This window comes from Diceros bicornis, chromosome 12 (genome assembly GCF_020826845.1).
Source record: "Diceros bicornis minor isolate mBicDic1 chromosome 12, mDicBic1.mat.cur, whole genome shotgun sequence".
Classification (NCBI taxonomy): Eukaryota; Metazoa; Chordata; class Mammalia; order Perissodactyla; family Rhinocerotidae; genus Diceros; species Diceros bicornis.
In genome coordinates, this window is record NC_080751.1 from 76,693,090 (window position 1) to 76,707,614 (window position 14,525).

The 14,525-nt window shown below is 45.0% G+C and overlaps 1 protein-coding gene across 4 annotated transcripts in view; it reads left to right on the plus strand.

The window, feature by feature from the left end:
- MYT1L (myelin transcription factor 1 like) overlaps positions 1-14,525 on the plus strand; it is a 161,194-nt gene that overhangs the window by 68,444 nt on the left and 78,225 nt on the right. For all 4 annotated transcript variants that reach the window (XM_058550695.1, XM_058550696.1, XM_058550693.1 and 1 more), the window contains exons 11-14: positions 4,985-5,235; positions 7,557-7,793; positions 9,509-9,630; positions 10,512-10,580. In XM_058550695.1, the coding sequence (XP_058406678.1) occupies positions 4,985-5,235; positions 7,557-7,793; positions 9,509-9,630; positions 10,512-10,580 (679 nt within the window). The remainder of the gene's footprint in view (positions 1-4,984; positions 5,236-7,556; positions 7,794-9,508; positions 9,631-10,511; positions 10,581-14,525) is intronic.

Sequence of the window (14,525 nt, forward strand, 5' to 3'; positions counted from 1 at the left end):
AGGATTACCAAACGTGTGTCTTGGCCCTGCCCTCTCTCAGGTGTGCCAGGTCTGCATCTCCTCCCTCATCCCCCCAACCACTTATTTTTTATGGTGAGATGAGAACGGCCCTTACATTTTTAAATAGTTTGAAAAAACAAAAGAAGAAAAAATGTTATGTGAAATTAAAATTTCAGTGTCCATAGGTAAAGTTTTATTGGCACACAGCCACCCTCAGTCGCATGGTCCGTGGCTGCTTTCAATTAACAACAGCAGAGCTGAGCAGTGTGGCAGAGACCACATGGCCCACAGTTGCTAAGCTACTGGTAGGTCCTTTACAGAGGAAATTGCTGACCTCTGGTCTAAGACATCCCCGCCGTGTCTCTGAGCAATTTGTCACCACCCCCAGGTTTGTTTAAAACCCGTGGGTTCCCAGCCTCCAAATGGGCTTCCTCTCAGGAGCTCCTTTTTGTTACTCCCAACCCCGTATTCTCCGGAGCTTAAATCTGAGGGCCTTTGAACTCCCTCCTTTTCACTCTTCAAACACAGTGCCATTCAGATGAGCCCAACCTCCCCATCTTCTGCCCCCACCCTTGTCCAGGCCCCCTCGCCAGGTGGGTCCCACAGAACTGCCTCCTGCAGCCTGTCCCGGGCTGGCCCTCCTGCCACCTTCCAGGATTAATCCCCTGGAGCAGGGCCTCCCAGCCATCCATATCCCTGCCCTCATGCCAGTCTTTCCCCACGAGACCCGCCCTCCTCCTCTCCACCTGACCATGTGCTCTCCCGCATTCGACACCTGCTTCTAGAAGCATCTCTGAAAAATCCCCAGCCTGCATTCAGCGGCCCTCCTCGTAACTGACTTCACAATATTGCTTGTGTAGATCATGATGCCTCTGTCCTGTCCCACATGCAGCAGTGAGTCTCATCCTTGATTATTTCACATGTCCTCTGTTCCCCTGGACTGTAAGCTTCTGGTGGGTAAGAGGCCCTATCTTCAGATCCAGACCCCACAGCGTCAGTGCCGGCCAGGCAGACAGCAGCCACGCAAAAAGTACTGAGTGAGTGAGAGGGGAAAACCAGGATCTTTACTTGGATTTGATGTGTTAAATCATGTGAGTAAGCTACTGGCATTGCAGGTGGTATTTAACAGGATATTCTTACAAGAAAGCTCCTTTTTTCCATTTAGGATTCCGAGTCCATATTTCACTTTGTGTATGATAAAGTACAAACATGAGCCTACGTAAAGACTATGAGAGGCAATGCTATGAATTACGGTGTTCGGAGGTCTGAATCAAGTCAGATAGGCCTAAATTAGGGTGCCAGGTTCCACCCAGTGGGATAAATCCTCATGAGGCTTATCTTTGAACTGTATTCCTTTTTGTCCGGTTTTCAAGGACGTTTGGATTGCAAGGACACATTTATCTATTCCTGATAGGAAAATATTAATATGCAAGAAAGTAGACATTTCTATGGGAAGGAGACACACACGTTTAGTGAGACTCTCACAGGCAGAGAAGGTTAATAAAAGGTCCTGGTCAGAGGAGTTTTGTTTTGTTTTCGTTTTATTGGTCATATTTAAACACTACAAATCCCATAGGGTTTTTCTTTTTCCTGCAAGAGGAGGTGGAATACTTGAAGAGGCATTTCTCAACATGGTGTAAGGTCTGGTGGGCTGATGTTGTCAAATGCATGGTGGGCTCCAGAGTCACAGCAGTTGTGTCTCACAACTTCCAATGGTACACTAGTACCAGATAGAATGCACAAATTCTTGTCTGCTGATTGACTGGAAAATGATGTGATTGAAAATAGCTTTTTTTGCCAAAAGAAAAAGAATGTGCATTTGTTGTGGTTAAAGTGCTCCCATCTGACAAAGTGGGGGCTCCGTTAGTACTGGGGAGGAGAGGGGACACCTGAGTGAGGGACATCCGCCTTCCCAATGCCCTGCTGCTCTGTGGCATCCCTGGTGTCAGCGCAATAAGCCTGAGAAACCCTGAGAGTGGTCACAGACTGCTGACACTGATGGTTTTGCAAGCATTTTACAAACAGGCAGTGATTATGAGGATCAAAGACCTTCATTACCTGGAAAATCTGAAGTATAGAGACTCTTCATTTTGAATAAAATAAAAAATGATTAATCGCATTTAGTAAAAGGATGCATCTGAAATGAATATCGTCCTAGTTGCTTCTCCTGGATCATGTGAGCTGACAGGCCCACCAGCAAATCGTCCACAGTGCAGTCACCTGCTGATATTCTTTATGGGTCCTGTCGACAAGGCAGAATGCAGGAGAAATCTTAGGATTTAAACATTTGGCAAAGTCTATGTACTTTACCAAGTTTGCTGCAATTTGTTGCACAGACACATGTCATTCTGCTTACTTTCTGTTAGAAATTGAAATTTACTCATTTCAAAACAAAACTGTCATTTTTCTTATTTATGTGGACCACAGTTTTTTTTCCTGAACCAGTAGCTAGGCCTTACTAGGGGAAAAAAATAAACCTCATAAGTATTATTTCATTTCTCCACAATTTTTATATTCCTATTTTTATGACAAAATTGTACACGATGTAAAACCACAAACTTTGGTCCTTATGGGGAGTATCATGAGCTGTGGCTTGTGTTCCTGCCTCGGCATGGCTTACGCACCCGCTGGGCAGGCCCTAGGGCTGCCTCTCAAGGGAGGGTCTCTGTCGGGCCCCTCTGGACTGCTCCCTTAGCCCCCTGGCTCCGTGCTCAGATCCGAGACCACTGCCGTCCACGCCACGCTGTCTGCTGCTTGGATGAGGCACATTCACGGAGGAGACGGGAGGGAGGGGCACGTCACCAGACGCACCAACATGAGGTGTGGTGACTGCTCCTCATGGTCGAGCTCACTCAGGTTAGCAGAATAGAAGTAACTTACCTGCAAGTCACTCCTCTGGCTCAGCGGGTTGAGTGTGTGGAATTGACCCTCTGGTCCATGCAAGGGAACCTGGCTCCAAACGGTTACCAGCTTGTGCGCTGGCTTTGTAGCTTTTGGCAGGGACTCTGACGAGGCCGGGCCATCGACCGCTCCCCCAAGGCTGCCTGTGCTCTCAGAGCGTCGCCGCTCAGCCCGGTGGCAACAATGAACCTCGTCCTCAATGTCGGCAAAGTGCAGTCTTCAGTCCAGAGTTGAAAGTTACTGACCATGAAAGCTTGGTTCTTTTTTTCATTTGTGTCTGAATAAGGTGCTTTGGGCTGACTTCTTGGTGTTGCTCATGATGACCAACCGTGTTGGCCATGAGGTTTGGTATTTAGTTCAATGTGGTTTGCTTCTTCCCATTGGGAGGAAAGCATCATAAGTCCTCCTAAGAGGGGGATGCTCAGGTCACAGACGGCTGATGACAATGTTGGAGACCACTGAGAGAGCAGCGGCAGCCTGCAGGATCCCTCCCTTCCCACGTTCAGCAAGGGAAAACTATGGTTCCCACTAGAATTATCTAGATGAGTTTCGTTCATGAGGACCAGGTGGCCTTAAGCACAGCTGGAACCCCATCCAGGCACCCCACCCAACATCAGGTCCTCCCACTGTGCCTCATGCTCACGCAGGGAAGCCAGCTGACCTTTCCTTGGAAAGGAAGTTGGAGAGATGTGTGTGCTTCCTAAAAGGGGTGGCTCGCTGATGGAGGGCTTTAGGACACTGCGGAGGGAAACATTTTGTGGAGGGATCTTCTGGCACCCTCTAGGTTGACCTTTGAGTAATTCCTCACTCCACAGGATCGTAGTGAGAAATCTGACCCCTGAGCGAATGGACATCTTGTGACTTTAATGACCCTGACAGTGATAATTGGGCCCATCCTAATAAACTATCCATCAAACATCTTCTCATCCAAGGAGATTTTTCTTCTCATCTAAAGGAGATTTTTAAATAGCCCCAGAAGACAACACTTGCTCCTAAGTGCCTGTTTGGCTGTTAGTGATACTGGTTGTTCAGAAAGGAATCCCGTGAGTGAAGCTGCATGCAGGGACACCGAGGCTATTCCTCTAAGACGGGTGGGACGGTGTGCAGCACGCACGCGGCTGTCGGCACGTCGCTGAGCAGCGCTCTGCCACGTTTGTGCTTACCTTGGGCTTGTCCACGTCCACAGGGCTGTGCTGTTCTCTCCCCTCAGCCGGCACCCTTCACCACGTGGTTCTTTATTAGAATCACTTGAGAATGAGACTTTTCTTGAGGAAAAGAGTGTTTCAGTCACGTTGTCTGGTCTGCACACCCAACAGTGAGGCCCCAGTGGCCACTGAGGCCCCTCCTGGCTGGAAGGAGCGGCCAGTCTCCTGAGGGGTGGGTGGTCTGTGGGGTCCCCATCACCCAGGGAGCTGATGAGCAGTCATGACAGGGAGCCTACCTCCTCGGGCCTTGGCCAGGCTGGTGCCTGTTCGCTTCCCGACATCCTGGTGGCCGAGTCCTAACCAGGTGTGTGCCTTTAAACAGATGACGTAATGTGTCCCACGTGCAGCCTGTGCCAGAGACGTAGGCATTTTCTCTTCCTGCTCATCCCCAACACTGCTTATTCAAATACGTGCAATGTTAAGTGGGAAAAAAGTGCAGCCAGCCTGGTGGCGCAAGCCGTTAAGTGCACGCGCTCCACTTTGGCAGCCGGGGTTCGCAGGCCCCGATCCCGGGCGTGCACCAACGCACCACCTGTGAAGCCATGCTGTGGCGGCGTCCCACATAAAGGAGAGGAAGATCGGCACGGATGTTAGCCCAGGGCCAGTCTTCCTCAGCAAAAAGAGGATTGGCATCAGATGTAAGCTCAGGGCTGGTCTTCCTCACACACAAAAAAACAAAAATAAAGGGGAAAAAAGCCAGATGGTTTTTTTCTTTCTCTTATGAATCAGCCCGTTGGCCCCATGCCCTCTTGATGCTGTGTTACGGACAAGGGCTGGCGGGAGCGGGGCGGGGGGCAGGGTGCCGGGCTCTGCCCTTCTGCCTGCTGTTGCGCTGGGCGGCGGGGACCCGAGTCATCCCCGTCCCCCTGTCTCCCCAGCGAAGCGGTACTGCAAGAATGCCAGCCCCAGCCCCAGCAGCACCAGCAGCTACGCGCCCAGCAGCAGCAGCAACCTTAGCTGCGGCGGCGGCAGCAGCGCCAGCAGCACGTGCAGCAAGAGCAGCTTCGACTACACGCACGACATGGAGGCAGCCCACATGGCGGCCACAGCCATCCTCAACCTGTCCACGCGCTGCCGAGAGATGCCACAGAACCTGTCCACCAAGCCGCAGGACCTCTGTGCTGCGCGGGTACGCCCACCTGGCAGGTGGCCCCACCTGGCGGGGCCGGGGGCAGCAGGGCTCAGGTGCATCCCTCCTGAGGTCACGCTGGCCGCTTAAAGACACGGCTCAGAGCAGCAGCCTGTGCCCGAGGCTGCTTCACTGTGCACAGGCCCTCTGCAAAGCCTTCATCTCACAAGGCGTCTTTCTAGTTGAAGGATTAAGGCAGCTTTTCTTAGAGCAGCCTTATTGGCAGTGGTCCGAGGAGGACTCGTGTTCTAAATCAGAGACATCTTCAGGTCTTTCAGATTGATGTGTATAAATGGACCCTCCTCTTTAGGATCCAGAATCATTTCTGTAAACAAACAACACCACACGACCCTCATGTAGTTTCAAATGGCTGCACAGAGTATAGACAACTAAAGAAGCGATGTGCCTTGGATTGTAAACACGAGGAGGGTTGGGTAGTGCTGTTGTCAGGTAAAATGCAGGACTGTCCCTCCACAAGTGCTCCCAGTAGGTCACCCAGAATACTAGGGAACAAAGAAAGTAAAAATCCAATTTGCACGTGGTCTGCTCAGTCATGCAGTTTCAGCCAGCTTTCATTAGCTCAGAAACATCATAGATGCTAAAACGTATGCAATATTTATGGCGGTTTTATCGTTATGATTTTCTTGTCAATGGCCTCATTGCTTGTGCTGAGAGCAGGAGAGCGAGCCCTTTAGGCTGCAGCGGGGAACTCAGAGAGAGAGCTGCCTCTCGAAGCCACTAGGTGGCCCGGGAGACGCAGGCGGTGCCCGTGTGGCGTATTGTGCTCTCAGAGGACATGTGAGCAGGCAGACGTGGTCGGTCACCTCCTCTCCAGAAAACAAAGGGTCCCTCTCCATTACCTAAAGCTGTTCGGCCATGCACCATGAGCTCACCACCCTGACAGTAGTTGTTATAAATAATTGTAATTTGTATGAATGGAGAAAGGTCAGTAATTTTATGTTTTGCAAATGCTTTCTTTTCTATTAATATTTTTATTCCTAGATTTTGGAGAAGCGTCAGGGGCATGCAATTTCCATGGTGAGCAGGGCTGCTAAACGCAAGGCTAGCAGGGAAGAGATTTTGTGGCAAGAAAAAAAAGACAGTAACCTCTTCCAATGTTTTTCACATTATTAAAATTAAACTAACACTGAGAGAATTAAATCCAACATGATTAAGGCTAAATTAGTATGAAAGCCTGCAATCAGGAGTGCACTTTGACAAAAGGAGTTCAGGCAGAATAATACTCTGTGCTTTATCAAGGTAACAGCCCGAAGGATGGGATTTTCATTCCAGGCATCCTCCCTCTGCTATTACATCCAGAGGCAGGAGCCAGGAGACATCTGAGTAGGCAGTAGCTTTCACGCCAGCTCAGAAACCAGATTTTTGCTCAAGAGAGTATAACTCTCTGGGAAAAAATGGAGGCTTGTTGGGGGTGTTTTGATTTTTCTTCTTCTGTCCTCCACATGTCCCTCCTTCTGTCCCTCCTCCTGAGAGGCAAGCTCCAAAGAATTCTTGATCTGTTTCAAAGCATCATTTAGAACAAAAGCTTGCCCTGTACCTCTTTGTTTTTTCTAAGCCAGTTGACTAAATTGCAGGTTTGCTAAACGTGGAGTGGTGAGACCATGAGCCTGCAGTGGAGGCATTCTGAACTGTGACGGCACGTCTCCCACTCTTGAAATGGAAATTCTCTTCCTCATAAGATTTTGTATTAGAAAATAAATTCTAGTTCCTTCTCTCTCCTCCCTCCATCCCTCTAATTCTTTTATTTTCCTCCTCTCCAAGCCTTGAAGTGTTAGCATCAATGAAACTGAATGAGAATTTTTAAGTATGTATACATTTTTAAGTATATATATATATATATTCTGTACACATACACACACGTGTATTTCTGATCTCTTAAGAAGCATTTGAACTGAAATAGAATTCAAATTCGGCACTTCTTTGATTTTCTTCTGGCCAAGCTTATTTCTAAAAGCATAGATGTATTGGGGAAAAAAAGAAGATAAAGATAATGATAGACAAAGGATGGATAGATGATAGAGAAGTGATAGATAAGTAAATAGAAAAGAGATGGTAGATGATTGACAGATGATACAAGATTAGTAGATAGAGAGATGGAGGCACGCGTGCATCTGCCAACCAATTTCACAGCTAAGCATGGGATAGCAGAAATGGATGGAGAGACCACTTCTGCTCACCTTGGGAGCTTATGTAAATGAGATTGCAGCAAGAATTTCGTGTTTGAATTCTGTACTGCCTGAAGGCAGAGCTGCCATCTGGGGGAAGGAATCGCGGCGTCACCCTGTGTTTCTGTCCCACAGAACCCTGACATGGAAGTGGATGAGAACGGGACTCTGGACCTCAGCATGAACAAGCAGAGGCCGAGAGAGGGCTGCTGCCCCATTCTGACCCCCCTGGAGCCCATGTCCCCCCAGCAGCAGGCGGTGATGAACAGTCGGTGTTTCCAGCTGAGCGAGGGGGACTGCTGGGACTTGCCCGTAGACTACACCAAAATGAAGCCCCGGAGGATAGAGGAGGATGACCCCAAAGAGATTACTGTATGTCCTTTTCATTGATCTGCCTCTGTCGACTCAAGAGTTTAAAGTTGGGCCTCAGCTGAGAGAGAATTCCATTGGCACACACCTTAAGAGAAAAGATGTTTTCTCTTTAAATATGACCTTTAGATGACTAAGGTTTAGAATACATTTTTTGTTGACCCAGGAGAGATTTGTGACTAACATGGATTTGGCGAAACAAGCCATTGACTCTTTTAAATGATGAGTTTTGGTTTCTAACAAGTGTGTTTTGTTACAATGCTTTCTCTGAGAAAATGTGTAAACAACACACCAGTTTGTTTTTCTGGGTGACATAGTGATACAATGCAGGATTTTCCTTGCAGGTAGAGCATTATAATGAGAACTGTTAATTAGCTAGCACCTTGAAGCTCAGGACAGCACCTGCTTAGAAACTTGAAATGTTCAGACAAGTATCCTCGAGCCTGGAATAAACCATCTGAGTATAGTCACCTAACTCTTTGTTGACTACAAAGTTACCAAAACACCCACGTCAGGAACGTATTTTTAAAGTAGTTACAATTTTCAAATTCAGGTTATTAAAATAATTATAATATCCTTTAGGCTAAGAAAAGAAGAAAAATTTGTTCTTTGTTAGACTGACTTTTTCTCCAGTGTTCAATTCTGAAAATTATGACATCTTCTTTATTCACTGAAAAAAGAAAATTCTTTTTGAATAGAATGGGGAGACCACCATCAAAGCAATAGCATCTCAGGGAAACAAGGAGAAAAAGGAAACGTTAGCTGTTCGTAGGCACTGATGGGGAAGGCGTCTGTTTATAAGGCCATTGCCTCTTAAAGCCTATCATCTCTATTCTTCAAGCTGATTTAAGGATCCAGGCATTGTGAAAGAGAATAGAATCTGAGTGGCAAGCTAAATTCCAAAGCATTTTTTCTCTCCTACAGTGTTAAATAGTTATTGCCAAATAAGGCATGGCAGTTGAATCTCCAAATTTATTTTAATTAAAATTAAGCCCTCATAAATCGCTAGAAGTATTTTCATCATATAGACTGTGACAGAAGTAAAAACCACTGTCTCATGTACTGGTGAAACACATTTGCTGAACATTGCCATCTGCAGGAATTTCTAGGTTACTGCAATTGGTCCCCCTTGAAAAAGGAAATACTTGCTATAAAAAAAGGAAATGCTACAAAGGAATAATTTAAAATTACAACATTAATCTAAGCTGGTCTTCCCTTGCCTTAGGACTTAAAGTACATATGTAGAATTCTTACCAATGATTGGTAAAAACCTCACTCTAAAGTATCTTTAGGTATAGGCTTCAAGCTTTGCAGATCAGTGTTGGATAAAAGTGTTATATTGGCAGCAGTACACCCACAAGTGTTTATTGAACGAGAAAGACCAACTTAGAAGTAGTCTTTGGTTGCCAGACCTTTATCTGTGAGTACAGCCAATGGAATATTGAATACGGCCCTGCCCACTGACAGGTTACTACAAGTTTGAAGTTTAGAGCAGTTGATGAGAAATTAAGATCCCCCATAGAAGAGAGAGAATCTTTGAACAAAGTTCAGTTTGCATTTTCAGAAGGGGCCGTAAGGACCAAGATAGATCACGATTTTAAGGGTGTACTTGGGAGAGGTGAGGTGGCAAGCGTAGAGGCGGCCACTTCCCTGCCGGGGGACATGTCTGTGTATTGTATCATCCTCTGTGTGGCCCTGAAGCTGTGTTTTGCCTGCAGCCAGAAGACCTGGATCCCTTCCAAGAAGCTCTGGAAGAAAGAAGGTATCCAGGGGAGGTGACCATCCCGAGCCCCAAACCCAAGTACCCCCAGTGCAAGGAGAGCAAAAAGGACTTAATAACGTAAGCATAATGGGAGGTGAAACTGTTACTCTTCTTAACTTTGCCTTTCTCTGCCTTATTCTTAAAAACCAGATCTGCATATGCCTTGCCGTTTGAGCATGCGACATTCGCAGCATATAAATGTCTCAAACTGCCAGTTCAGTAGAGTGGGAAGCCAGCCATGGACTCGCTTGTTCTTAACGATGCTCTGTGCTCTGGAGGCGTCATTTTCATTTAATCCTGTGCATTTTGCAGCTTTTCTTTAGGGTGCTTAAGTCCCCTTGCAGACATTGCAGCTAAACTGGAAACAATGAAACTTTTTTAAAAGTCTTTTTTTTAAACATACTTACTATTTTGGCTGTTTTTGTTTTTGTTTGGTGGCAGATGTCCAACACCAAGGTGTGATGGGAGTGGTCATGTGACTGGTAATTACGCCTCACATAGAAGGTGTGACTTCATTTTTCTCATGGTGGATTCTGTCTTTTCAATTTATTGTTTTCAGCTTACCTCAACAATGCTGTCAAAGTAAAAACGTTGAATTATGTGTCAACCCTTTAAGTGCTATATGTTGACCTTTAAAAGCATGCTAATTTATGTGTTGTATGATGTCTTTTATTTTGAAATAACCTACCTGAATTTGGAAAATTCTTTACAAATATTTAAACCAAAAAGCGCAAATATTCTCATCTTATGTTTTAAAAACTGTTTATTAACAGACCTCTTTTCTTAAATTTATATATAAACATATACAGAGTTAATTATACAAAAAAATTCAACATACAGCACTTGCCCCATCGCTTTTCTGCATTAAACTTTTTAATTTCAATTGTATGTTGTGTCTGTCCGGGAGGCTGCGCTGGTTAGAGGGACTACTCACCTGACTCTTCGGGCCTGTCTTACAGTCTGTCGGGCTGCCCACTGGCTGACAAAAGCATTCGGAGTATGCTGGCCACCAGCTCACAAGAACTCAAGTAAGATTTAATGAAAATCATTCTCTTTTAAAAATCTATTCACTTGGGGGTAACTAAAAGGATGTGTCATTTGAGAAGAAAAAGTGTCTTTAAGGAACCGCTTGTGCACGTCAGCGCCTCAATTTAGCACGCATGATTGGGTCCGCAGGACTCTCGTCACTTTTCCGGACAATCCGTTCTGCCTTTTCCCTCTCATTTATCTCTGGCTCTTTCGTATCATATCCTTCTGTCTTGAATTTTCTAAAGCATACGTACTTTCTCTCCAGATATGCATGCACATAGAAGGGAAGTTTTAAGAGTTACTCAAACTTTTAGGAAATGATTATAACTTAAAAAGTCAAAAATTGATTTTTTAAAAGCCAGTAGTTAATATGATTACCTAAAATATGGATATTTAAATAACACTAATGACAAAAACCCACCACCATAATAGCTAATTCCTTAAGTACACTGTGGTCATAGTTATTAATGCTCTTTAGGACAGAGATAACACAGTTCACTGGTGTGCATAGTCAGGCATTCACCAGTGCTCGGGCACCACATCTCCCTCTCCTCTATGCCTGTCATTTTTTCTATATTTTAAACATAAATCTGGTCACCTATATTATGCCACCAGTCTAAGGTTTTTCTTCTTTGTATGTGTATATATATCTAATGAACATGTTCAATTCCTAGAGAAGTTTTAGAAGAAGTTGGTGGTACTAGTCAGAGTAGACATTCAGCTGTATCTGAGGAACGAAGGGCAGGACTTGAGAGTTCCACAGCATAATGAGAACCAAGAGCCCGAAAGAGTTGTTTTTAATTGAATTACCTGGCGTGTTATAAATATCATCATGTCAAATTGCATGGCTTCCAATTTTGTTTGGAAACAACTTCATTGCCCATGTAGAGAAAATGCTGTTTCCAGACCCATTTGATTCCTTTCCAAAGACCCTGCCCCCACACCCCAATCCCATTGCCGTAGACCAGGGCTATCACAGAGTGTAGGGTTCTGTTTCACACCATGTCGTTTTTTACAGGATCCCTGTCCAAGGCCCTAGTGCGATAGATCACCTGCTCATGTTCAGTGACCTCCTGAACTAGCCCTTTCATCACAAGACCCTTGGAGTTTTCTTCATGGCGTGTAAACACCTGGAGGGCATCCTCTCATTTAACAGCTTTAAAGTCTGTAGCATCATCCACTCAGTGCCTCATGGACAAATAGCTTTTAGAACCTTAAACCGGACAGAATTAGCAAGAACTCAACCCACTTTGTTAAGGCATCTTTCTTCGTGGCTTGAAACCATATTTCCCGCCTGGTCAAAGCGTGATTAACTGCACTTGGAACTTGGCCAACACAGCAGAACATGGCAACTTTCCTTTGAATTTCTTGATGAGGAATACTTTGCAAAGTTTGGCATATCTCCAGTTCCACCAGGCCAGCTGTAAACAAGAAAACAGCCTTTGCACATCTTTTATCTAATATTGCTTCTAACTGGTTAGTGTGTCAAGAGCCCCAGAGACCAGAGTAGTTTTCTGAGAGGTCTAGTTTTCATTGGTTTGCATCCCTTGACTCTGGGCTTAGAAGTTTATGTTGATCTGAAGTTCCAAGTAGACCTGCCACTTCTCCAGTTTCAGCACTTTCTTCTTCTCTTATTTCATCTTGGAAGATGGTGTGCTGGTCCTCACCATCAGCATCTTCAGGGAGAGGCAGTTTGCCCTTCCCTTCCTCCAGGACAGTGCGGGGGTGGTCTGTTCCCTCCATCCCGCCTCTTCCTGGAGGGGAGACCTTATCCTCCAGAGGGCAATGGCCTTTTCCTAATTTTGCCTGATCTAAAAGCCACACTAATTCCTAAACTTGTCTTTGCAACACGTAAATCCCATTTTGATTGACCCTTTCTGGGAAATCTAAACTTGACCAATTTTCTGAAATGGTCCATTTTTATTAATGGATCTTCAAAACTAGGAGTTTCAATTAAATGTCTACTATAAAAAGTCTGATATTTAAAAGACCAATTTTCAGTTGATGATATGTCTTTCTAAACTGAGGAAACCATAGATTATAATATTTTTTCCTTTAACCTTTTAATTGATGGTACCCCTCTATCCATTTCTTTTTTATCTGAGTCACAAAGATCTCTTAGGTGGCTTTCCCCTGCATGGGAGCATGGATTAATCCATTTAATGTTTACAACAGCTTTCTCTAGAATAATTCGTGCATGTGCTCTTTCCAATAGGTTTTTCTTTACACATATTTTTAAAAGCTTTGGTCAATTCCTGTTGCAGCAGCCTTTTACGTGATTAAAGGTGAAATCACATTATTCATTGTATGATGCAGCAATCTCTACTTGTCCATAAAGACGCATTAGAAAGTGGGTCCCAAATACTTCAAAAAATGTTCTCTATTATGCATCAGCTAAGAAGTGGAATTTTCTGGAAATGTCCCTCTTGTCACTTCTAACACTGAGTGTTGACAGTTGGCCATTAACAGGACATTCTTTTTGTGTGTGTGAGGAAGATCAGCCCTGCGCTAACATCTGCCAATCCTCCTCTTTTTTTACTGAGGAAGACTGGCCCTGGGCTAACATCCGTGCCCATCTTCCTCCACTTTATGTGGGATGCCGCCACAGCATGGCTTGCCAAGCGGTGTGTCGGTGCGCACTCGGGATCCAAACCGGCAAACCCCCGGCCGCCGCAGCGAAGCGCGCGCACTTAACTGCTTGCGCCACCAGGTCAGCCCCAACAGGACATTCTTGATCGTGGACAGACGAGTTTTGCCAGATAGACTCTGGGTCTTGGATCCTCAAAGCTCTTAAACTTCCCGAGATAACAGTTTGCCCGGTTCTTATGCAGAGCAACACATGTGGGACATTCTTAAAAAGAAGTCGACAATTTTATGTCTAATTACGTACAATATGTAAACTGAAAATGTATTAAAATTTAATGTGTACATGAACATCATTCAAACTCTGCAACTATTGCTTTCTCTCGTCTCTAGTCCATCTAATGTAGAAAACATAGTTCAGGGGCTCAGAAGTGAGGTGGGAAACAGCACCGGTAAAAAGGAAGCTTCCAGGAGGCAGACAGGGGTAGTGGCAGTTCAGAAAGCCCCAGGACTTGCAGACCCTTATGAGCTAGCACTCAGTGTGTTGCATAAATGTTGCAGGAAGCTGCCTCACTGCGCTGTGAGGACCCCCGACTGTGGCATTCGCTGAGATTCAGGCCAGAAGTAAAAAAAGAGTAAAAATGTTCAAAGTAAAGTGATTTTTTGGTGAGAACTCTGCCTACCGTGAGCTGTGATTCTGAAGGGAGGTTTCTTCTTCTTAAAATGATTACCTGAAAGCAGCAACTTGAAAGCACTTGCAGATCGCATCACATCATCATCAGCCCTTTTTCTTTCTTTTCTTGTTTGTTTGAGAAACCACATCCTCCCGGCCAGGAGTTCTTTTTCCTGCTTCCAGATGTGCGATCAGTTACAGACACAGGCATGATGTAGGTGTTTCAGCCATCTCAGTAACCAATTTAAGCCAAATCAAACTGATTTCAATCAGAGGCAATTAACTCTACAAACAGGCCCCCAGATTAGCTTCCATTTATACTTTGGTTGGCCAAATTTAGATACCTCCTTATTATTCATATCGTTATCTTATAATACCCCATTCCTGTCGTCAGTGTAACTCCTTGCAGGAAAACGAGGCATAGAGCCCAAGTTTGTCTTTAATTCTTGATGTTCGAAGTTTGATTTAATCCTCATGGGGCTGGGGTGGGGTCCTACTTTTGGGTTCTCTGACCTTTAGAATATTCTCTTGTTTATTTTGTAGTCTCTAAGCACCTATCTGCCTTAGATATAGAGGAATTTTAACCACATATACTATAAACCTTTTTTTTAACCTGGTTACATTTATTTTAAAATAAGCTTAAATTGAAGAATTAAAATTCTGAACTTATGCCAAGATATTACTTTTC